General features: G+C 45.1%; 1 protein-coding gene across 1 annotated transcript in view; it reads right to left on the reverse strand.

The window, feature by feature from the left end:
* LOC126298239 (glutamate receptor ionotropic, NMDA 3A-like) overlaps positions 1-26,905 on the reverse strand; it is an 821,644-nt gene that overhangs the window by 668,847 nt on the left and 125,892 nt on the right. The window contains exon 3 of the mRNA XM_049989544.1: positions 21,191-21,428. Coding sequence (XP_049845501.1) covers positions 21,191-21,428 — 238 coding nt within the window. The remainder of the gene's footprint in view (positions 1-21,190; positions 21,429-26,905) is intronic.

Raw genomic sequence — 26,905 nt, forward strand, 5'->3', positions numbered from 1 at the left:
AGAGCCATTTGAACCGTTTTTTTTATCCTGTATCGTCTTACACTTTCTCAGAGACGACATTTCCTCGTACACAACAGATCATCAGCAGCCTCTCTATCCGCCAAATCGTTTACGTGCGACGATTAAGTTTTCTAAAGGATCGTTTAGTAGCGAAATGGAAAACGCAGCGAAAATCTAACATGTTTCATTTGTTCCACCTTCCAGATACTTCGCTACATAATCGCCGACACTTGTAGCGTGGTACCAGCTTTTCAGTACCATCGACATAGAACGCAGACACCTTTAGTCCCTGCCAATCCGCTTTCCTGATCTGCAGCTGGTTGCCTGCGCCAAATTGCTGTCGTCATAACCAGCGGTACAAGTGAGCAAAGAGATGAAAATATGAGGGAGCAGTGTCCGGGGTGTATGGTGTGTGATGAAACACATCCCATTGAAAACAGTGCAGGAGCATCTTTGTTGTAGCTACAGTGCGTGGCGGAGAATTCTCACGAAGATGGACAATGTCTGATGACAACATTCTCCCTTCGCTTGTTCTGAATTGCCCTTCATAGACGATTTTGTCGAATCGCCTGACCCACTCGTTGTACAAGATCATCAGTTAACAGTCTCTTCATTTGCGGACCACCTGAATCGTGAGCGTCTATATGTCACACTTGAAAGTTCCTACGCCATTGCCGCATTTTGCTGTCGCACTTGACGGTTGCGTTATGTGATCTGCAAGAAATCAGGAGGAACCTCACAGCACAAAAAATTTGATTGATAGTACGTAATTAACACTTGTCGGAAGACTTTATTGTTCTCGTCGCCTTTACGACTTCACTGTGGGCTCAGAACTGAACAATGGGACGCGACGCGATCGACGTGCCTGCTAGAGACACTGTGAAAATTATGTACACAAAGCTTCAGATGTTTCTCACTGCGGCTTTAATTACGCGCCCTATCTAAAGCTTGGGATAAAAAATAATAGCCCTTATAATGTATACCAACGCCAAAATAAGCGAAGCGCCCATAATGGGATTGGGAGGGTATATGATATTGCTTCCGTGATTAGAAAATCTAGTCAAATTTACAGACACCTTGGCAGTATGAATACACTTATTAGTGTGACGTTGCACCTCCTCTGTCCTGCACACATACACTGATTCTGTTGGGGGAGGATGTCACGAAGGCGTTATATACTCTCCTGAAGCAAGGTGGCTCACAACCGTTGTAACTGGTCCTTGATATGCTGGATACTGGCACCAGAACTTCCGAGCTTGACCAAAATGTGTTCTATCGGGGGCAGTTCCGGTGATCTCATACGAGGGCGCAGTATGTCCATGACTTACCGTTGTTCGGTTAGAGTTTCCTTTATCACTACCAGATGCGAAGGGGTACTACGCTTTTCTCGTTTCCCATGCAATCCAATATAGGGCCACTGTAACATCCACATGCCTTACAAAACTGTATACTGCGCTATTCGACCAGCTGGTGAAATGGAGATCCACAATGAGGCCCCTTTCAAACTCTGTCAGGCGCTGATAACGTATCTCATACGAATAAACAATGGTTCAAATGGTTCTAAGCACTATGGGACTTAACTTCTGAGGTCATCAGTCCCCTAGACTTAGAACTACTTAAACCTAACTAACCTAAGGACATCACACACATCCATGCCCGAGGCAGGATTCGAACCTGCGACTGTGACAGCAGCGCGGTTCCGGACTGAAGCGTCTAGAACCGCTCGGCCACAACGGTCGACTAAAACAGACTCTCCTCAGTCGTTCTTTACAGCTGGTTCATGCGGCTTTTCTAGGATGATGCTGTAGTATACAGAGAAGTTGCAGCATTAGAAAATTGCAGCGAAATGCAAGAAGATCTGCAGCGGATAGGCACTTGGTGTAGGGAGTGGCAACTGACCCTTAACATAGACAAATGTGATGTATTGATAATACACAGAAAGAAGGATCCTTTATTGTATAATTATATGATAGCGGAACAAACGCTGGTAGCAGTTACTTCTGTAAAATATCTGGGTGTATGCGTACGGAACAATTTGAAGTGGAATGATATTATAAAATTAATTGTTGGTAAGGCGGGTGCTAGGTTGAGAATCATTGGGAGAGTCCTTAGAAAATGTAGCCCATTAACAAAGGAGGTGGCTTACAAAACACTCGTTCGACCTATACTAGAGTATTGCTCATCAGTGTTGGATCCGTACCAGTTCGGGTTGACGGAGGAGATAGAGAAGATCCAAAAAAGAGCGGCACGTTTCGTCACAGGGTTATTTGGTAAGCGTGATAGCGGTACGGAGATGTTTAGCAAACTAGAGTGACAGACTCTGCAAGAGAGACGCTCTGCATCGCGGTGTAGCTTGCTGTCCAGGTTTCGAGAGGGTGCGTTTCTGAATGAGGTATCGAATAAATAGCTTCCCCGTACATATACCTCCCGAGGAGATCAGGAATGTCAAATTAGAGTGATTCGAGCGCTCACAGAGGATTTCCGGCAGTCGTTCATCCCGCGAACCATAAGCGACTGGAACAGGAAAGGGAGGTAATGACAGTGGCACGTAAAGTGCCCTCCGCCTGGCGGAGTGTAAATGTAGATCTAAATGTAGATCTCTCTGTACCTCACAGTTATCAATAAACATCTCTGTTCGTGTCCCTTACATTCCCTACCAAATCTCATAACAACAATACACATAAACATCGCTAATGCACTCTGGTAGCAGTTCTACATGTCACAGAAAACAGAAATGGCAATCATTTACATACCCGACGATCGTGTGTATGTCTACAAAGTTACATTTACATCCGAGCATATCTTCCACGTTCTTCACTTTTTTGGTGTTGTTTTCTTGTTGCATATCGCTGTCAGTTTCGTGTGGTAGATGTTATACAGATCATGGACACCTGGTTAAGATAATACACAGGGTGAGTCACTAACTTTGACACCTAAAATAACTTTGAAAGTATGATGGTAGCTGAAAAGTTCGTGGGACAAATGTTGCGTTGAACAACGGGAGCCGACCGCGGTGGTCTAGCGGTTCTAGGCGCTCAGTCCGGAACCGCGCGACTGCTACGGTCGCAGGTTCGAATCCTGCCTCGGGCATGGATGTGTGTGATGTTCTTAGGTTAGTTAGGTTTAAGTTGTTCTAAGTTCTAGGGGACTGATGACCACAGATGTTAAGTCCCATAGTGCTCAGAGCCATTTTAACTTTTTGAACAACGGGGGCCGTAATATGACGTTGGTGTTTTGTTGCTAGGTGGGTTCGCGTCAGATATATGAAGGTGAACTTTGTTTTTTAAATGGGATGCTATAGTGTGGTACTTATTTTGTGATAGCGGCTATCGAGACGAATCAAAAATGGTTCAAATGGCTCTGAGCACTATGGGATTTAACTGCTGAGGTCATCAGTCCCCTAGATCTTAGAACTAATTAAACCTAACTAACCTAAGGACATCACACACATCCATGACCGAGACAGGATTCGAACCTGCGACCGTAGCGGTCGCGCGGTTCCAGACTGTAGCTCCTAGAACCGCTCAGCCACTCCGGCCGGCTAAGACGAATCCTATGATACGTAACAGTAAGGTCAACTGACTAAGGTGGCATGAACGTCTATTTACAGAAGGTGTTCGATACCATTAGTATCAATGTAGTGCTGCAATCTTCTTATCATGGGTTGAGTGGTATTCCGTATCACTTCGGCACTTACCGAAGAACATGCTCTGACAATTTTCTCTCGTATATCGTACAAGTAGGAAATATTCGCCGACTACGACGCATCCATCTAACATGCCATTGACATGCAAACACCAGTCGACGGTTTCGCAATACAACGCTAATAGAAGCGGTAAAACTAGTATCGTCGAATCAAGCGCGAATGTGAATGGTGTATTCTTTCGAAGAACATCTCGATATGCTTCTCATTTACGGAGAATGTCAACGAAATTCAGTAAGAGCTAGAGACTTATACGCTGAAAGATAACCTCAACGTACTCACCCTACACGTCGTACATTTAAATATGTGTATGATTAACTGAGAACAACTGGATGTGTAACGCATCGGAAACATATCCGGCAAAGGAAAGTTACTAACGACGAAACGGAAATTGGTAATCTTGTCACTGCTGTTCGAGATCCTTGTGTCAGTTCGGGTCAGATGCAAGGGGATCTGGCATGAGCCACAGTAGTGTTGTTCATGTTCTGCATTGCCATAAGTATCATCCTTACCATGTCAGTCTGCTCCAAGAATTAACTGGAACGGATTGAATGCGGCGCACTGAATTCTGCCGATGGGCTCAACTTCAGATTCAGAAGGACGACACATTTATTAATTTGATTTTATTGACTGACGCGGCTATATTCACGAACCATGGAAATGTTAATTTGCATAACATACATTATTGAGCAACTGAAAATCCATGTTAGCTGCGGCAAGTTGAACAACAAACCCGTGGTCGGTGAATGTATGGTGTGGGATTCAGGACAGAATTATAGACCCCTATTTCATTTAAGGAAATCTTCGTGGTAGGAAGTACACTACATTCCTGCAAGAAACATTAGTAAAATGTAGACTTTCACGGCCGGTAATATCATGTCCATTATACTTATCCGGGCTGTTATGCCGTGGTCGGTTGATGAATTTTGTCTCAATTCCCAACGTTTCGTCTCCGACTGCGGGAGACATCTTCAAGGGGGTCCGTAGGTCGATAGAAGGTCCAACACACCCACTGGCTCGCTACTGACTGGCGCTAAATTCCGTCTCCGCGAGCTCCCGCGCCGCGGTGTGACGTCACGTGTTTTGAAAACGTCAGTGCAGTTGGCCGCTGTCCGTCGCCGTCCCGTCGATCGCCGTTGCCATCACCCAGTAGTGGACGGGTGGTACACATCTTCTGTAACACCGGCATCCATATACCGTTTAATTTCACGCCCTCCTCCTTTCGGTTGAAATTATTTGGGTGTTTAGCGATTTCGATTGCCTCCCTGTAGAGCCTTTCGTAGTATCCGCCTGTGGCCGCTAGTACTTGCGTCTCCTCGAAACGAATATTGTGGTTCCCTGGCTGGAAAGCATGCTCCGCAACAGCTGATCGTTCCGTTTCTCCTCTTCTACAGTTTCCCTTGTGCTCTTCCAAACGTTTAGAAACCGTTCTTTTAGTTGTACCCACATAAACATCACCACAGCTGCATGGGATCCTATACACTCCAGCTTTTTCCAAAGTTTTGCGAGCGTCCTTGGCAGGCTTAAGGTATTCCTGTATCTTCCTGGTGGGCTTGTAAATTACGGTAATCTTCCGCTTCGTCAAGATCCTCCCTATTCTTTCGGTTACATTTTTAACAAACGGCAGGAATACCTTAGATTTTGCAGTAGCCTGTACGTCAGTATGGTTTCTGCGTGGCTTCTTCAACGCACGTTTTATTTCGGCGGACGAATATCCGTTCTTCATTAATGCATTGTGGAGATGTTCCATCTCAGTATCGAGCAACTCAGGTTCACAAATATTTTTAGCTCTGTCCGCTAACGACTTGTGGGTGGTAGTTCGAATCCCGGTGCAAATAACGGTCTATGTGCGTGGGTTTGCGGTATACTGAGTGGCCCAAACTACCATTTTCGTTTCTAAAAACAAGCACATCGAGGAAATGTAATTTGCCGTCTACCTCCTCCTCCATTGTAAACTGAATTCTCGAGTTTATGCTGTTTAGACGTTCGTGAAACGGGCTTAGTTCTTCCCTACCATGTCTCCACAGCACAAACGTGTCATCCACAACAGAAGCGGGGTGTTATCAAGACGTTAGCGGACAGAGCTAAAAATATTTGTGAACCTGAGTTGCTCGACGCTGAGATGGAACATCTCCACAATGCATTAATGAAGAACGGATATTCGTCCGCCGAAATAAAACGTGCGTTGAAGAAGCCACGCAGAAACCATACTGACGTACAGGCTACTGCAAAATCTAAGGTATTCCTGCCGTTTGTTAAAAATGTAACCGAAAGAATAGGGAGGATCTTGACGAAGCGGAAGATTACCGTAATTTACAAGCCCACCAGGAAGATACAGGAATACCTTAAGCCTGCCAAGGACGCTCGCAAAACTTTGGAAAAAGCTGGAGTGTATAGGATCCCATGCAGCTGTGGTGATGTTTATGTGGGTACAACTAAAAGAACGGTTTCTAAACGTTTGGAAGAGCACAAGGGAAACTGTAGAAGAGGAGAAACGGAACGATCAGCTGTTGCGGAGCATGCTTTCCAGCCAGGGAACCACAATATTCGTTTCGAGGAGACGCAAGTACTAGCGGCCACAGGCGGATACTACGAAAGGCTCTACAGGGAGGCAATCGAAATCGCTAAACACCCAAATAATTTCAACCGAAAGGAGGAGGGCGTGAAATTAAACGGTATATGGATGCCGGTGTTACAGAAGATGTGTACCACCCGTCCACTACTGGGTGATGGCAACGGCGATCGACGGGACGGCGACGGACAGCGGCCAACTGCACTGACGTTTTCAAAACACGTGACGTCACACCGCGGCGCGGGAGCTCGCGGAGACGGAATTTAGCGGCAGTCAGTAGCGAGCCAGTGGGTGTGTTGGACCTTCTATCGACCTACGGACCCCCTTGAAGATGTCTCCCGCAGTCGGAGACGAAACGTTGGGAATTGAGACAAAATTCCTCAACCGACCACGGCATAACAGCCCGGATAAGTATAATGGACAAGAAACATTAGGTCTGTTATAGGAAGAAATACCTTTAGGAACAAGAAACAGAGTATGGTATGAACACGATGGGTGTCCGGTACATTTTTCGCTGGTGGCTAGAAATGAGTTGCAGAGACAATTCCCAAATCGTTGGATTGGACGCGGAGAAGATGTTTCGTGGCCGGCTCGTTCGCCAGACTTAACGCCTCTGTATTTTTCTTGTCGAGATTCGTAAAAGACATTGGTGATAAAGACGTTCCAACTACATCTGAATCTATGGGAGAGAGAATTGTGAGAGCACGTGCTTCGATAAGTTCCGAAGTGATAAGGAATACCACTCAAACCGGGATAAGAAGATTGCAGGACTGCATTGATGCCAATGGTCATCACTTCGAGCAACTTCTGTAAATGGACGTTTATGCCACCTTCTTGACCTTCGTGACCTTCAAAGACCTTACTGTACACATCATTGTCTCGATATCAGCTATCAGAAAGTAAGTACCAAACTATAGCACCCAATTAAAAAAAAATTACCTTCATATCTCTGAAGCGACCACACCTAGCAATAAAAAAACCCCGTTGTCCCATGCAACTATTGTCCCACAAACGATTCAGCTCATATCATACTTTCAGAGTTGTTCTCACCCTGTATATATGGTTATCAGCCAGAACATTATGACTACCGATCTACTACCTGCTATCAATAGAAATCCCTCCAGGCGATAGCAGCGTCACCTGGCGAGGAATTATTGGTAGTCAGGCAGACACGCGGTGGATGTAATGCCAGAGAGAATGCTCTCAGTGTGTAGAATGGGGACGGCAAGCGATCTATCTGAGTTTGACCGAGGGCAGATTGTGATGGCCCGGGTTCGTCATGTGCATTTCGGAAACTGCATGGCTTGTGGGGTGTTCGAGGAGTTCTGTGGTGAGTGTCTTTAACACGTAGAGATAACAAAGTGAAATCACGTCCAGAAGTCGTGGGGTTGGGCGGCCACCCCTTATTACATATGTCGGACGTCGTAGGATGGTCAGACAGGTATCTATTTATTTAATCGTATGGCTAGGCCCCCCCGTCGGGCAGGCCGTTCGCCGGGTGCCGATCTTTCAATTTGACGCCACTTCGGCCACCTGCAGTCCATGAGGAAGATAGGGTGATGATGATGATGACAGTACAGCACCCAGTCCCTGGGTGGAGAAAGTTCCCCGACCCAGCCGTGAATGGAACCCGGGCCCAGAGGATTGACAATCCGTCACGCTGACCATTCAGCCACCGGGGGCTTACAGGCAGACAGGTGAAACAGTAGAGACGGCGAACTGTACCAGAACTAACATCAGATATGAATGCTGAGCGGAGTACAGGTGTATCTATCTGAACGCACAGTGCTCCGAACATTCCTAATGATGGGCCTCCGCAGCCGACGACCCATGCATTTGCTAATGTTAACATCACATGGGCACGTGACCATTGGCACAATGGCAGAGCGTTGCATGGACTGATTACACCCAGTGGCTTCTTCATCATGTCGATAGGAGGGCGCGAATTCCTCGTCTTCCAGGGGAATAGCTCCTCGAGTCCTGTACTGCAGGACGGAGACAAGATGACGGTTGCTCCAGTTTGCTCTGGGGAATATTCACGTGGGCATCCATGGCCCCAGTGGAACTCGTATAAGGCACCCTGTCGACCAAGGAGTATCGTACACTTGTTGCAGAACACGTACACCCCTTCATGACGACCATGTTTCCCGACGGTACGCAATTTTCAACAAAAAGACAGTCTTATGAAAGAGACCAGTTGGTACCATGTGCTTTCAACATCAGTATAAGTGCAATCTTACTCAACAGTATATCATAATGAAACACAGGAGCCGGCCGGTGTGGCCGTGCGGTTCTAGGCGCTTCAGTCTGGAACCGCGTGACCGTTACGGTCGCTGGTTCGAATCCTGCCTCTTGCATGGATGTGTTTGATGTCCCTAGGTTAGTTAGGTTTAAGTAGTTCTAAGTTCTAGGGGACTGATGACCATAGATGTTAAGTCCCATAGTGCTCAGAGCCATTTTTTGAACGACAGGACTCGTTCCGAGGTCCATCTTGCGTCTTCAATGTTAATTGCAAAAAATCTTTACATTGCATTCGTATGTTTTATCTGAATAATAGTGGCTGAAAGCACGTCCATGGACATAAGGAATAAAGAAAACTGAAGTTCGGTGCGAAAATATAAGGGGCAGCCAAATTGAAACGAGACAGATGGGAAAATGTAATTAACTGTTAATTATTTCAAAAGTAATCGCCATAACTCTCATTACATCTATCCCACTGTGAGACTAGACTGTCAGTGCCTTCATTGAAAAGGTTTGCGGTTGTCTTCGAAATCATTACTGCGCTTAGGAGTGCACCTCTTCATCCGAAGCAAATAGACGGCCAGGAACGTCTTTCTTCACGGCACAAAAATATAAAAATTGCATGGAAGAGATAGGGACTGCAAGGAAGATTTGTGAGGGTTTCAAAGCGAAACTTCTGCAGCGTAATGTAAACAAGCTTGGCAACATGTGTACGGGCCGCAAACTTCTTTCTATGATGATGCACTGAAAGTCTTGTCTCACACCGAGCGAGGTGTCACAGTGTTTAGCACACTGGACTCACAGTCAGGAGGACGACGGTTCAAACCTGCGTCCGGCCATCCAGATATAAGTTTTCCGTGATTTCCCTAAATCGCTTTAGGCATGTTCCGGGATGGTTCCTTTGAAAGAGCATTGCCGATTTCCTTCCCCATCCTACCATAATCCGAGCTGGTGTTCCGTCTCTAATGACCTCGTTGCCCACGGGGCATTAAACGCTAATCTCCTCCTCCTCCTCTTGTCTCACAGTTCGTTAGATGTGTTAACAGTAATGGCTATTACTTTTGAAACAATAAACATTTTGCTTACTTTTTTCCATCTGTCTCGTTTTCATTTGACTGTCCCTTATAGTCAGTGCTACTTATGTACATGTAATCACCTGAAACGATACTGTGGCATTAAAGTGGATACGAAATAGTTAAATTTTTATGGCTGTGAACGTTTTATGTACTGTGATTATTTTCTTTCAGTTAGCTGTTGTTCTTGAGACTTACGTCGAAAACAAAGTTTGCTGACATGAGAACAAATGGACGTTCTGGAAAGAGCGGATGAGGGGGTACGTCAATGGAAATCTAAGGGAAGCATATGAAGGCAGCTTGTTGGACATTTAATTAGACATAATAAACTGTCAAAAAGATAATAGACGAACATTTCAACAGTCGAAGAGCAGGAAAAGATTATGACGGTGCCGTATTTATCAAATTACTAAAGAGAAGTGAAGAAACCGGTACGTAAGAGAGGTGGAGAACCAGCAGAGTAGATAATGCTGCCAAGAAATTGTGGTACTCTCAGGTGATGAGATTCAATGCTTTTTATTGCTTCTTAACAGACATTTCTTGGGGGAAGTATCTCCGATTGGTAGCAAGTCAATAATTAGAGCGATACTCAATAAATTGTTCATCAAATAAACTTTTATTTTAAGTTACTGAAAAATCGTCGTGTCAGCTATTACAAAATTGTAATTATTCAGGTTTTCCCGGCGAACCGTTGACATCTTGAAGTGTCGGATGTTCTGTCGGATTCAGTGTCGCCCACGCACAATATTACGTCAACGTGACCCGTCGTCTCCATCAGTTGTTACTTGTGACTAATAGTGCAGTGGAAGAGGTCCAATATTTATTCCTACGGTCTTCTTCTTACGTGGTTGGTTCTAGGCGTTCCGTCTGCTGTCCGTTCCCACTAGGGTCGTCATGGGACGTTCCGTTGGCGTTCTGGTGGACCTGGCAATAAGCTTGTTCCCCAAGTCTACGTTCTCAGTTCTTTTGACTGAGTTCTGATGGTGCAACTATTGCATTTCTAGCAAGTCCCATGCAGGATCCCAGGGTTTGCTGGGTTGGTACCCCGTGTTACGATTTATGACGTTTTCTGCCACCTTTATCTCAATCGATCTTCTTATAAATCTGTGTCAGTATCTGGACGTCTTTGTTAGAACCATCCTTTCTTCATATATCATGGTATGATGATGTTCCAAACAGTGCTTGGCAATAGGGATTTAGTAGCCTGTGTCAGCAGGATGTGCCTCTAATGTTTGTGGCATCTAATGTGTATTATCTTAGTTGTTATAACCTTGGGTTCGGTGTGGGGCGGCGGAGGGGTGAAGTGGACTGCGGTAGTCGTCGTGGGGTTGTGGACCACTGCGGCTGCGGTGGGGACGGAGCCTCTCCGTCGTTTCTAGGTTCCCGGTTAACATGCAATACAATACAATCCCAGTTGTTTGGCCAATGTACACGTCACATTGTGAATGTATATATAAATTCCTGCATTTCGTAAACCGAAGTCATCTTTCACATTTCTCATTAGTTCTCTTATTTTGTCAGATGGAAGGAACGTACACTTGATGTTATGCATCTTGAGAATCCTGGCAGAAATAAATCCCACACAGGTCAGGCAAGGCACACTTCGTTCTTCATATTGCTCTTATTTTCAATCCTGTGACAGAGTGGCTGATTGAAAGGTTTTCTGAATCTGTTTGATTTTGGCGGCAGAAGACTGAGAATAGATGCTCTATTTCTACTATGGTGACCATGGGCACCATTCGCAACCTGACGACAGTCACGAAGTGCGGATCAAGGTAGGCGACGCTCGCGCATTCCATAACAGCCATGCGGGAACTTCAAGTAAAAATCCAGACCGTCAGGATGCGCACTGAGAGCTACAGACCACCAGGTACCTCACCTGGCATCAGAAAGAGATTTTTGGCCGTACCTAGAACCATGCCTCCATCCGTTCCATCTCTTCCTGAAAGTCTTCAGGAAGAGATGGAGCCGACCGGAGTGGCCGAGCGGTTCTAGGCGCTACAGTCTGAAACCGCGCGACCGCTAAGGTCACAGGTTCGAATCCTGCCTCGGGCATGGATGTGTGTGATGTCCTTAGGTTAGTTAGGTTTAAGTAGTTCTAAGTTCTAGGGGACTGATGACCTCAGCAGTTAAGTCCCATAGTGCTCAGAGCCATTTGTATCATTTTCGAAGAGATGGACCGGATGGAGGCAATTTAAGCCGGCCCAGGGACCACTACGGACAGTTCTCATTGGTGAGAGCTGGCGAGTCATGGAGCTGACTGTTTGCAGTTCATCACTTAAGCGCTCGTCGACGTGCCATCGGAGAAGACTGTGTCATGCCGAGAAGTTAGACTTCATAGTAAGCAACAGTTCTTCGAGTTCTAGACTTTCCTATTTTAGTTCCTGATCCAGGGAGTGAGTTAGAGCCTATACCTCAGAACTGTGTTGAGCTGGAACTGCTGAAGGCATGGACTTAATTTCTTGCTATCCCTACTGTAAACACCAGTTTTTTCTAAGATAATAAAAAAGCAGGACTTTTTTTTTAATTTCTCATGCCAAACTACCTTGGCCTGACAAGTTGTGTACCCTGTGGACCAATGACTTACAAACTTCGTTCATCTGCTCTGGGTGATAACAGCTGTTAGCTTAAGTCAGCGTGTGTTAGTTTGCGATAAACACTATGCCCAGACGACCCATCTGCCCTCCATCTGACGAGTATATCCAGAAACAGCTGCTGACCATTCTTCTCGAGATCTGTGGTGAACTTTATATTTGGGTGGTATGAGCTAAGATGTCCCCAAAGCTTAATGAACCTATTTATACCGTGAGGTCAGATGACATAAGTATCATCCACAAATCTGGAGAATCGTATCGCTTTGTATCTAGCAGCTTCTAATTCTACCTCCTCAAATTTCTCGGTGAGAAGATTGGTGAACACTGGAGATGGGGGATTGCTCATTGACATACCTTCTGTCTGCTCATAATATTGGCCTACATGTAAGAAATATGTTGAAGTCAGTAAATGTCTGAAGAAGTCCATTACACTATCGTCAAATTTATGTGCAATCGGTTCCAGTGAGCTTTCCAGTGGTTCCTTGTTAAGCATGGAAACCACATAAGAAATGACTGTTATATTGCATTCCATGATACGTAATTGCTTGAGACATTGCGAGAAGTCCTCCAACTTGCAGATATGCTGAATATGGTTCCGTTGGGAACAGCAGTTTCTTCAAGTACTTTCCTGTTGGGTATGATGATGCACCAATGTTGTTGGTAATTAGGCATATTGGGATACCCTCTTTGTGTACTTTCTGCGCTCTATACAGTCTAGGTCAGTCCTGGCCAAACAGCCGTCCGCGAGTGCCAGTGAGCATGCCCTGCTCCTTCCTTGCGCTCCGAGAGCAGCGGTGAGAGAGGCTGATGGGAAGGGAAGAAGAAGAAACGAAGGCTGCAGCCAGACGCCAGCAGAGCTACACATTCTCCACGTAACATGCCGAGCAGTATACATAATCCTCAAATAGGTATTCTGCATTACGAATACTATGGCATCTACACATTTGACGTAAAAAAGAGAAAAATATGGATAACACATATCATTCAATGTGGAATAGGAACTGGTTTACTTGTTTTATCGTTCGAAAGCCATACGAATAGCTTAATATGCCATCACACTATTACAGGATGGAAAAACACTCATTGGAATCTCATTACAACTCAGCCACAAAGATGACATGATGCACTGGAATTCTGACAAATGACGATAGCTGAACTGAAGGCAACCGTTAGGGCAAAAACTGAGTTAATGTTAAGTAGAGTAGTGAAAAAATCTTTTATGGTCACCATTACCAGTTACTTGAATTCATTACAGTTCTCGATGGAAGGGAATAATCATTTGGTAACGGATGCGGTGGACAAGATTGATGCTATCAAAGAAATGTTAAGATCAGCATCAAGTTCATAGAAATGTTAAGATCAGCATCAAGTTCATAACACGAAAAATTTCTCAAATCTCAAGACATTCATTTGTGGGCCACATATGACTGAAAATGCTTCAGCGGTTTAAATATTTCATCATTAGCTCTCAGAGAGATTCCAGCGCTTTGCACAACCGAAGACTGATTTCGATTTACATTGCCGGAAAAATAATTACTACACCTGGTAAGACGACGTAGATTTTAATCCGATGACGGCATATGCCATCTGGGGGATGGCACTGATAATAGTTTCAACGTCGTCCACGAACAGATAGCGTAACAGCTACCAGAGCGCTATCTGTGTCTACCCTTTAACAGGGAATGCTAACAGCCAGAAGGATCAGTGTGATGCAAACGTTTGAAACAAGAAGGAAACCATGCCACGGAGAAGCACTCGTGTTTCCTTCAGCCAACTAAGCGAATCTGAAAGGGGTCAAAACTGTGGCCTTCCAAGTGATGGGATGGTCTTTTCGGAAAATTGCCACACAACTTGGACGTGCTGCGTCAGTTGGGCAACGATGCTGGTTTCAGTGACAGGTGAACATCCTCACCACTGTAGACGAGGTTTTGGACGCCCATGTAGCACAGTCTCTCGACAGGATCGTTGTACTGTAATGGAAGCAGTGGCAGATCGTACAGCTTCCACAGAACAGATTAGGGGGCTTGTGAGCCATACGTGTCCATACGAACTGTTGTGAACCGGTTATTAGTAGCGGGACTACGTGCACTCACAGCTCTAGTCCGTATTTCCACTCAAGCCACAGTACAGACGGGCACGACTGTCTTGGTGCCGTCTGAGGATAACTTAGGAGATGGAATGGCGTGCCGTGGTCTTCCACGATGAAATCAGATTCTGCCTGCACGCAAGTAATGATCGGTTACGTATACGATATAGACCTGGTAAGTGTTGTCTCATAGAGTGAATTCATCTAAGACACGTTGACCCCAACCGAAGCCTTATGGCCTGGATTGCGATGAACTACGAATCTCGTTCACCTTTGGTGTTTCTGGAGGGGACGCTAACCAGCGCTCGGTACGTGCAGAATGTTGTTAGGCCCGTTCTTTTGCTGATCTTGGAATGAAAAGGTGATTTGTTGTTCCAGCATGATAATGCTCTCCCACACACTACCCACAGACACTACATGCTCTGCATGACATGCAGCAACTTGCCTGCGCAGCACGAACTTCGGATTTGTCTCCAGTCGAACAGGTGTGGGATTTGGTGGGACGAGAAGTGCGTCGTACAACTCGTGAACCAACATTTGTTACAGATCTATGTGAATAGGTCGAGCAGGCGTGGCATAACGGACCCCAGGACAGTATTCGCCGTCTGTACGATCGACTGAATGCCACTCAGCGCCTTCATTGTAGCCTGTGAAGGCTGCAACACACACTAATATGGGTGTTTCAGCATAGGTCGATCGATACGTGGTACCTAAGAACCGCTTGTGCTATTGATCTGTAATTTAATCATTTCATGTACTCCATATGCACTATTACAACAATAAGTCTTGAATGAACTGGAAACATCTTAAAGGGTGTACTACTCTTTTTCTGGCAATGCATTTGGCAGACCATTCGCTTTTGGCTCCTAGTGTACCACTTTAGCCCCAACTTGAACTGATACACGTACAGTGTACCACCTGGTCCGATGATCTGTGTGTGTAATACATGAATTTACAAGACTTCTAAAAAATTTGTAGCCCAAGAGCGATATCCTCGACGCCACAAGCAAGCTGCTTAAGTTATGTCAATACTTGTTTCAACAGTATGTTTGATTATTTTTTTCTGTTATAAAATTCACAGTTGGAGTTTCATATTGTAATCTGCGTACCTCCATGTGTTTGTCTGTATTACGAACCATAGTTGCAGATATATTACATATTCTTAAATGAAATGCGTATACGTTTATAAACATCACACATTAATGTTAGATGCCTGTATGTAAAGCTTCTTGTAATTCTGCTCACTGCACTGTCACTACGTAATGTATCTTTTTAATTAAGTAATAAAGTTATTGCTCTGATACAAAAACAAAAAGGTTGCAAATAAACACTAGTGATACAATCCTGCTTACAAAATTTGAAAGTATGCTGGAATATTCGCCTCTCAAAAATAGTCACAGTGCGTTGTAAACACATCTTCACGTTTTCCCGCGTGTATAGCCTTCAGCATACATCCGCCTCATTCACACACCTTTCGGAATGGCGCAGTGGTGATTGAAGCCGGAACCCTGAGCAGACTCGGTTGCTTTCGTGGTGCGCAGATCTTGGTCAGGTCTGAACTAAGTAGAACCAGGACTTTCTGCAATGTCTCTAGCAGCTACGTATCATAGGATCTGATGTAATGGTCATTTTTGATATGGTTCTCCTGTTTACCTGAAAAACGCACTCGAACCGATTGCAGAGAAATTTGACGATGCTCAAATGGTCCTGTTCAGGGATGTATTGAGTTCAAAATATATTCTGTATGGGGATCAATATCGCGAGCAGGCAGCCCATTCATGTCCAGGGTTGCCAGTCCGGTTGTGGAAAAAATTGAGGAGGAAGCATTACATACGGCTAGATACAAACCCACATGCTTCTTCACATATACGGGTGATACCATTATGATCTGGCCTCATGGTAGGGACATGTTCGATGAGTTTTGGAACATCTTAACTCACGCCACCCAAATGTAAAGCCACCATAGAACTGGAGAAGGATGGTCAGCTGCCGTTTTGAAGTAGTGTTCAAAAGGAGAACAGATAATTCGTTTGCCCACAGTGTGCATCGCAAACCATAACACTCTGAATTATTCCCGTAAAATAGCAGCTGAGGTCGCCAAGCATTGAAGAATGGAGTTAAGAAGACTCTGGTCCGAAGAGCAAAGCCTAGTCAGAACCAGATAATTTGACATCCGAAATAGAGCATCTACGCTCAGTTTCCTGCGAAAGTGAATACTAGGTCAAACAGCTTTAGAAATCCTTTAAACCAACCCCTCTGCCACAGGACAGATAATAAGAGCGAAAGGAACAAAGACTGAGGCTTGCCTGAACTATTTCTGACAAGGTCAACAGGTTTCTCCGAAATACCACATACCAAAATAAGAGGACTACTGGGAAATGTGGAAGATGATCGCCGTTTACGACATCCAGAAATATATAATATCCATTGCAATGTGGTTTGTCGTACATTGACCAAACAACTATGACAATGGACGTCAGATGCCAAGAATATCAGAGCTACACCCAACTGAGTCAGGCAACTAAATGAACCACCGCCGAGCACTGGAACTTAATCATACTACGATCTATGAAGAAAACGAGGGTTCTGGCACAGACCCCCAGATACTTGGAGAGTGTTTTACGAGTGTCAGTACAGATAAAGGTAGCGAAACTGTTGAAGCACTCATCAAAACCTGAAATACTACATTGGAACAGTTACAAAAGCAGAACTCAACGAAAAGGAAACTGAGAACGTGGACATCGGGAACGATACCTAACAGAGCACTTCGTTCGCCATAACGAGAAAAGAATTCTAGATCGCTGTCAGATGCACGGTACCGAAAACGGAGAGCTAGCTCGCGACCAGGTGCACCGGTCCGAATAAGTAACGTCTCACGACCATTCTAGTTAGAACAGACTGCATACTGAGCGCCTAGAGACTACCATGGATGGGGGGACACCGTAGGAATACGTTCTACTCGACCAGCAGTCTCAGGTAGTACCTGATGAAAACGACGAATCATGTCATCAAAATATTCTGCATGGACGACACTGCTATCCGGCAGAACACCCGACAGCCAAAGATACTACAAAGTTAATAAGCTAATAGCAGAGACGCCACGTTTATCCCTCAGTCACAGTGAGATAACGAGGTATGTTGCCCTAGCTATAGAAATACAAATCGAGCAAATAAATCAATGGCCGTCTTCTTAAGAACAGTTCGCAGTATTTATCTGCAAAGGTTTACTAAGACACTACTGAGTACCGTTCCATAGGATGTATCATAGTTAATGGCGAACATAGACACGGATAAAGGCCAGGACGTACCATTAAACACGGGTCAGCAAACGAGGAGTTTGCGAGATAATTGCAAATGTATATGTTTGCGAGCCGTGGCAATGATTGTGTTCGACAGTGCTGGACATACCCTCGTACGGTCACCGATGGGAACACGTAATGCACTCAGGAACACTACCGAACATGATCGCTTGTGGTCGAAGCGTTATGGTGTGCGGACGCATAACGTCGCGTCGGCGTACTTACCTCCAAGTCTTTGAACACGGTTCAATCACCGGTTATTGTGAGACTGTATTCCTTCCGTCTGTTTGCCAGGTGATGGATATGTCCGGCCCTGACTTCATTTTTGTGGATGACGGTGAGCGATCGCATCAACCTGTCAGGTTAGGCGGGAGCGCTAATGCGCTGCTTCCTGGACTCTGGTAGGCGCGCCGGCAGCGGATCGAATCCGCCCGGCGGGTTTACGACGAGTGCCGGTGTGCCGGCCAGCCTGGATGTGGCTTTTAGGCGGTTTTCCACATCCCACTAGGTGAGTACTGGACTTGTCCTCACCTCCCGCCTCAGTTACACGACTCACAGACATCTGGACACGTTCACGCTCTTTCATGGATTACGCTAGACAGCTGGGGTACACTATTTCTGTTCCGAGGGGTACGGAGTGGCGGCAGGAAGGGCATGCGGTCACCCCCTACCATTAACCTTGCTAAATCCGTACTTAACCATGCCGACCCTGCGGAACCGCGGGATAAAGGCACTAGCGAAAGAAAGAAAGAATGAAGACCGTATCGAACTGCGCAGCTGGAGGAGCTCTTGGAGCGAGAGGATGTTTGGCGAATGCACCGCCCTGTCTGTTCCTCCTCCTTAAATCCCTCCGATCACGTGTGGGATACGTAGGGGGGACGTTCTGAAGCACGTCCACGTGCACCAACGACTATCCAGCAACTTTCAACCGGATTGGTAGCGGAAGGAACCCTCTATCACAAGAATTCCTTGCCAACATCGTGGCCAGATTGGGTGCACGTTGCAGAACATGCAATACCGTCACTGGTGATACACACCCTGTTAATAACTATGGCCCACCTTTTGTAATGCAGAGGGGAAAATCATAAATTGCGGTGACTTCAATGTAATTATTGCCTTTGAATAAAAGTATGATTTCTGTTCGTCTCATTGCGTATTTCTATCAATTATCTTGTGCATTATACTATAGCAGTTCTTCCTGTGTACGGATCAAATTTAATCGAGCTGTATTTATCGGCAGTGACACATCATACGAAAGTTACTTTCATCCTTACGTCTTGCGCACCAGTGTGATTTCCTGGAATTCTAAAGTTATGCGAATGGAGATGAATTTGAAACAGAGCCCTCCCAAATACGAGACCATTAGCTTCACCACCTCTCTCGATAGAGATGAGGAAGTGAATGAAACTGTATCTCTGTATTTACTATTATGTGTAGTGGCGAACTGGCCTCACGCAACGATAAGAGTCCCACAATAGATGCAGTTATATATCACTGCAATGAATACTATGTACCTTAATTTACAATTAATATCGCTATAGCTGCTACTATTTATTTATTAAAAGATACTTTCAACATGAGTCTCACATTATTGTATCTTCATGTTTCAGTACAAAGTGCCAGTTGTTTACGCTGTTACATACTCACTGAAAAACACAATGAACGTGGAATACACTGAGGTGACAAAAGTCATCGAATGGCGACATGCACATGTACAGATAGCGGTACCATTGCGTACACGAGATACAAAAGGGCAGTGTATTGGCAGAGCGGTCATTTGTACTCAGGTGATCCGTGTGGAAAGATTTCCTACGTGATTATAACAGCACGGCGTTAATCAACATACTTTGAACACGGAATTGTAGTTGGAGTTAGACGCGTGGTACATTCCAATTCGGAAATCGTTAGGGAATTCAATATTCCGAGATCCACAGTGTCAAGAGTGGGCTGAGAATGCCAAATTTCGGGCATCATCTTTCACCACGGACAACGCAATGGCCGACGGCCTTCACTTAACGACCAAGAACAGTGGCGTTTGCGTAGAGTTGTCAGTGCTAACGGACAAGCAACACTGTGTGAAATAACCGCAGAAATAAATGTGGGACGTACTCCGAACGTTAGGACAAAGCAGTAAAATTCGGCGATAATGGGCTATGGCAGCAGACGACCGACGCGTGTGGCTTCGCTAACAGCACGACATCGCCTGTAGCGCCTCTCCTGGGCTCGTGACCATATCGGTTCGACCTAAGATGACGACAAAACCATGGGCAGATCAGATGAGTAGCAATTTCAGTTGTTACCAGCTGATGGAAAGATTCGATTGTGGCGCAGTTGCCACAAGCCATGGACCCAAGTTGTCAGTAAGGCACTGTGCAGGTTCCATAATGGTGTGGGCTGTGTTTACATGGAATGGACTGGGTCCTCTGATCCAAATGAACAATGATTGACTCGAAACGGCTATGTTGGGCTATTTAAAGACCATGTGCAGCCTTTAATGGACTTCATGTTCCCAAATAACATTGTCATGTCACCGGACCACAATTGTTCATAATTTATTTGAAGAACATTCTCCAAAATTCGAGTGAATGATTTGAACACCCACATCACCCGGCATGAATCTCATCAAACCTTTATGGTACATAGTATAATAGGATGACCGGCGCGGGTGACGTGGTCGGGGTTGTAGGGCGTGGCTGGGTAGAAGAAGGTGGCTGTTTTTAGCACTCTTCCCCTTTATTGGTGGTTCTTCCAATACATTTTCCGGTACCTCAGCCCCACCGCTCGTGTTGTGGTGGAGACGTGCTGATGCGCGCAGCCTGGGGAACACGACGCCGTGCTCGGTCAGCAGCTGTGCAGGCGGTAGGAGGTTAGCAGCACAAGGCCCGGCCGAGCACGCCTCCTGCAGACACTGCAGCTCGTGACGATGCCGGGAGTCGCTGGTGCAGCAGCGGGCAATGCCCTCCGCCGGCTGGTCCTCGGGCACAGCGTCTCTGATGACGACGTTGTAGCAGCGACCGAACGACCAATCGGTCGAACCGATGCCAACGCCCACCTCTGAGGCCCTTAAATAGTGCAGACTGCTGCTGAATTCGCCGGTTACGCGGCGCCGTGTTTAATAGAATGTTCTCGATGAGTTGCCTAAGGCAACCGCGCCACACGTGGCCCGTGCCTGCGTAATTCTGCTAATGCTGGGTTCTGGCTGTTGATGGCTACCGCGCACGTATACACATACTAACGCTCGTTGCAAAACTGTGTCACCTGCACAACGCGCCGGCCAGCCTTTGTCCGCCGTCTGCTGTGAGGCTGACGCATCGCACACTGAAACACACTAAATCACAATTTCGCACCACTTTTCCTAAAAATAACCCCTTGTCGTCTACAATAGTCTAGAGGTCGGTTCGTGCACAAAACCCTGCACCGGCGACACTTTCGCAATTATGGACGTCTATAGGGACAGCGTGGCTTAATATATCTGCAGGGGACTTCTAGCCACTTTTGGAGTCGAGTTGCTGGGCTAAGCAGGACGAAAGGAGGTCCGCCATGATATTAGGAGGCATACCAGTGTGTCACGCGATAAATGCACCATGTGAACATGTTTCAGTCATCAGATGTGGATGAATACCTGAGAGCGCGCGCTGGAGACGCTGAGGGCGGCGAAAGACATGTGCGCAGCTCCGGAGACGAGCTCGCCCATGACGCCATTCCACTCGGATTCGCCGGCCGCCGACGAGTAGCGAGTCCCGAACATGCCGTCCGCCACCAGGTACAGGTGGAAGTCGAACTCCAACTCCTGCGCCACGTTCTCCAGCAGGTCCATCGCCAGGCCGTAGCAGCAGCTAGTACGGTAGCGCAGTTCCTCGCTGCCAACACGTAAAATTGATCATGTTGCGATGCATGTCCGTGTGGTCTCTCATACATTATTTATGTTTGAGAGATTGATTAGCGCCGTTTCAGCGAATCTGAGCTTCTGAAAAAGTATTCAAGAGTTAAAACTAATTTTGCTATAAATATAAATTTGAAATTGGGCTCATAGGTTTATTCTGAACTATAACTGAAAAACAGTTACCATATCTTTGTTTTCTTAATTGTGCGTCATATTTTTGTCATTCAAAGAACATCGGAAAATGGTAATTCTTGTACTGATTAGACAGCATCTCTCCCATTTATGCATGGAAGTGCTAGTTTACTGCGTCATTTCATATATTTCGAATATAGCCCTGCGGATACTTTTCGTCCTCTAATTTCGTATTCCTTATTACTTTCTTTTGGGTTGAAGGTGTACTGTCAGCCGGTAAAAAAAAAAAAAAAAGAAAACTGGATGCTCTGTAACGCAAAAGGAAAAGTAACCGTAGGGTAGCATTATTTATTTCTTTATACGTTTTGTATTTTTTTTAATCTGGTAAGAATAGGTCTTTCAATCCGTCTCTCAGCTCTAGCCAGGCATCCTTCAGAATCAACTCTATAGACAGCCTGAAGTGTGCTTAACAGGTGAGCTACATACACTGACATAAAAATAATCGCAGTAAGATCGTGCAGTAGCGTTCTCGCTTCCCGCGCCCGGGTTCCCGGGCTTGATTCCCGGCGGGGTCAGGGATTTTGTCTGCCTCGTGATGACTGGGTGTTGTGTGATGTCCTTAGGTTAGTTAGGTTTAAGTAGTTCTAAGTTCTAGGGGACTGATGACCATAGATGTTAAGTCCCATAGTGCTCAGAGCCAATCGCAGTAAGAAGATGATGTTGGGTAACATAAACGAAAGTTGGTAGGCGTGTTTCTATATCTGGAAGGTGACGTCTATTCAAATTTCTCTCTGTCCAATAACAGTGGCGGTAGTAGCGCCACTATGAGGAAGTAAATCAGGTTTGCCTTAAATACTTGCAGTAACGTGAATTAGTTTCCTCTGAGATTGGACGGGGTGAGTTGATATTAGTCAGGAATGCCTTTAAGACGATAAAGACGCTATTATCAACACCTAAGTGATGTGTATTATGGCTACGAAAACGTGGATGTTCCTTCTGCGTTACTGCAGAAAGACTTAGCAGGAATATAGCCACTGTACATGATTGGTAACAGTGATGGTCACGAGAATGTAAGCTCGCAACACGTCCGGACTCGGGACGGTCACGTCGTACTATAGAGAGGGAAGACCATCGTGTTCGGCGTATCGCTATGGCGTGAGCATCTGTAGCAGCAATTTGAGTAGCAGTTACCACCACAGTGACACAACTAACTGTTACAAATGGGTAACTACAAGGACAGCTCCGAGCCAGACGCCACTGAACCGAAACCACCGGCATTTGCGACTTCAGTGGGGTGAAGCAAGAGCTCTTTAGAGAACAGGATGGACGTCCGTTGTATTTTATGATGAGAGCAGCTCCGGCCTCGGTGCCAGTGGTGGTCGTGTTTTCGTTAGAAGACCAGTCGGGGCACTGTAACCAAACTGTCTGCGTCCTGGAACACCGGACCTACAGCTGGAGTTACGGAGTGCAATTTTGTATGACAGTCTGAGTATTCTTACGGTTAACTTACGCTCCTTGACTGCAAAACGGTGTATCAGTCTTGTGATTCGACCTGCTGTGCTGCATTTCATGAACAGCAATCCAGGAGGTGTTTTCCAATAGGTTTATCCTCGCCCACATAACGCTGTTGTAACCCAATATGTTGTACAGAGTGTCGACATGTTGCCTTGGCCTCCTCGATTGCTAGATCTGTCTCCAGTCGAGCACATATCGGTCATCATCGAACGGCAGCTCCTGCGTCAACCACAAACAGCAGTACCGATCGCTGTATTGACCGACCAACAGGAATAGGGCTGGAACTCTATCCTTCAGACTGACACCCGGCACCTGTACAACACAATGGAAGTTTGTATGTTTTCAGTCAACGTTCTAGCCGCTACACATCTCATTAATGTACTAGTATTTCACATTTTCAGTGGATTATCTCGTGCTTTCATTAACCTGAGATCTTGAGATGTTAATCACATAAATATGTTACGTAGATAAATGTATTCCCGAAATTTCATTACTTTACGTTAATTATTTTTCAGTCTTGCGATTTGTCCGGCAGTGCATAATAATAATAATAATAATAATAATAATAATAATAATAACTGTAGTGACAGGGTATTACAATAATGGACGCACGTTCGCTAGTAACCAACACCAAAAACAGAGTCGAATAGTTCAGATCGCAACTAGAACGAACACATTTCAAGAACCCTCTTGACAATGTTATGTCACGCAAATGGGCTGAGAACAAAATCACAAGAACGCCATTTAGCTATTGTCGACACAGTTTCTGAACCTTGAGCAGGAAAACACCACCAGGAGATCACCAATGAACTGTAGAAGTGCGTACCAAGTCTACCGTGTACCAATCATTATAAAACTCTTTTTGGAAACCACGAAGGTGCGATTTTTCACAAACCAAAGTGAGCTTCAGGCCAAATGGGGAAAAAAGGAAATCTGAAAAATAAAATACCACCCATCGACCCAGAGTACAAGAAATAGCACGGTGCTACTGAAGATCGTTGAAGTATTAGCAAGGGAGCTCGGCCTAGCTACACGAAAGTGTGGATCCTAGAGAGGGCAATTACTATGGTAAAACTGTCAAAGACACCAAATTCCAAAGAATATACAAAACTTCTAAGAAATACCGACGCAAGCGTTCAAAACAAGCAAGCGAATCAAACACAATTATCAATACTGTAAATAGGAGGAAATCAATAACCTCTTCAAACAAAACAACAAGCGAAATTTCTATAGTACCTTTAGGGAAAAACCGTCCAACTACAAACCATCCACTATTTTTCACTTCATAAAGACGGAACAATGAAGACGAACACAAAGTTTAACTCTTACACCCTGAAGTTCGAGAAACTGCAAAACACTGGACCTTCTACAGAAAAATTCTAACTCAACGACTCGTTCCCGAACCAAGGTTGAATTCCACTGACGCACGATGAGATACAAATCATCATATTACACCTCAAAAACAGCAAAGTGCAGAAGGATGAACGCGTGATTGCTAAGATGCTCAAAATAACAGGAAAACTCGTAATTGCCGGACAATAAGCCCCATTGTGATTATAAGAAAACGTGAAAGCCATAAGCACAGATTGGAAAGCCCCTTGGATTCAGCCGCTACACAAGGAAGATGGCAATAAAGGCCAGAACAGTTATCGATGTGTATGAGTTTTCCACGGTGTTTACAATGCTCAGATAACTTACGGGAAAGCAGCCGGGTGATGTCGTAGACAACCGCCGACATTTCGACTGGTGGCCACCTTGCTCTGCAAGCCTATGTTTTAAATTCATTTGCACAACGTTTACTTGTTGCAGATTTGCCTTGAAAATGAACGGGTGGTCACTTGTCATAATATCTGCGGTTACCGACGACGTCACCCGGCTGCGGTCCCGTAAGTTAATTGAACACGAGGTATTTATTTTCTGCCAGTATGCTACGTAATATTCTTCTTACTAGAATAGAGCATCAGACAGAATGGACGAATAGCTAATACCCGGTGGAAATACTGGCATATAACACGCCTGGTTGACTCATGATTTAAAACAAGAAACTTTCACACGATAATCCTGATCCGAGAAACGAAAACACGATGGTCAGCCCAATACCTAAAGGATCTCACGAAATCTGTTAATCACCTGGCAATTACACGCACTAGACAGGAGAACAACACTCATATGCTCAGGTCTAAGTAATTCACCGTAAGAGGCTTCGAGGTGAGATGTTGAAGACGTTTCGAGAACATAAGCTGAAAAATAAGTCAAAGCTAACTAGAGGTACCGGAAGCTATTTGAAAGGACAAACGAAAAATAACTATAATTTCCATAATAAAAACAGTTATAGTAATTGACATGTTAATTTCTATAATTCTTATTTTTTTCCTGGCCTTTATCCAGCATCTTTTCAGGGACATCATGTTAGTAATTGAATTTGACGTTCTAATTGTAGAACCAGGTCAGATGCCCTTTCTTCTGCTTCGATTATTATCATTAATATGTTGTAATTATTACTTTATTTAGGGTTACTATCTAGTTATATGTGGTGGAAACCGTATAGTAATTGTGCTTGCTGTATGTGAATGCAGAGGAAATTTCCTGCTGTCTGGAAACAACAACGAACAGCGTTGGGCATGTTAGACAGACTATAAGCTGCTACTCTGGTTGGTAACATAGATGGAAAACCTGGGACGAAGGCTGCGTCACCTCTGGTGTACTTTGATGTCTTCAACGACGTTGAATCTTCCGATCCGCATGACATGGATAATTTATCCTCGATCGAAGATGAATAGCGGAGAGTGTCACGATCATAACACATGGGTATAAAGCAAATGAGGGGATCCACACGGCTGTCGTTGTATGCCTTACCAGCAATTTCGAGGTAATGCAAATTGCTGAGAGTTTATCTAAGTCATCACGAGACACTGCATCTGTTGGAACTGTTGCCGGCCTTTCAGAAAGTTGTAGACTGGGACAGAAGTTGAATATTCCGGATACTGAAAGATACAACGTTAGGCGTCTAATGGTGCACCATTGGCAAACAGTTGGTAGGTTGGGGACGAATGCAATTGGTATGTTCCTAGAGCTGACCACAGCATTCTTATTAGGACCTCTAACGATTCTACTACGATTTAGTAAGCCAATCTTGACTCTTGTAGTCACGTAGGGAATCGTAGAGCTCTCCTTAACAGGTTAGACGTGCACTACCTATTGGAAGTGGCTACTTTGTAGCGTAGTCACTGTGGTGAACGTTCTGTAGGTTGGGTGAAGAATTACGTGAATATTCAGCGAGAAGAGTGGATGAGGTACATGAAATAGGATTACTCCTAGCAGATTAGAAAAAGATAATGTTAATACTTCATTATTTGTCAACAAGGAAAACCATCGTAAAACCCCAGAATTAGTCTCATCATGAAACCATGAGAAAATATTACAAGGAAAAGAAAAAATTGCAGACAACAGAAGTGCATAACATCATAATCCTAATTCTGATTGGAATATATAACGTGAGAGTGATATATCAACATTCTCTATGAGGCATATTTTAGGGTTCTACCGTTGGTCAGCATCATTGTTGCGACGCTGCAGTTACTGGTGGTGGCGGGAAATTCAGAAATCCAAGATGGCGAAAGGACAGCATCCCCCGCTCCCCCAATTTAGCTTGTGTGAAGTCATTTGCTCCTTATCTATTACGTCATCCTTACAGGCCACACGAGAACCCATTACTCCGTTCCCCACCCTCTCCCTCTCCACTTCAGTAAATATCAGCACAGTGTTAAAACAAGACGGCCAATCAGCGTAGTATGTTAGTGGGCATAA

Source organism: Schistocerca gregaria, chromosome X (assembly GCF_023897955.1).
Source record: "Schistocerca gregaria isolate iqSchGreg1 chromosome X, iqSchGreg1.2, whole genome shotgun sequence".
Taxonomy (NCBI): domain Eukaryota; kingdom Metazoa; phylum Arthropoda; class Insecta; order Orthoptera; family Acrididae; genus Schistocerca; species Schistocerca gregaria.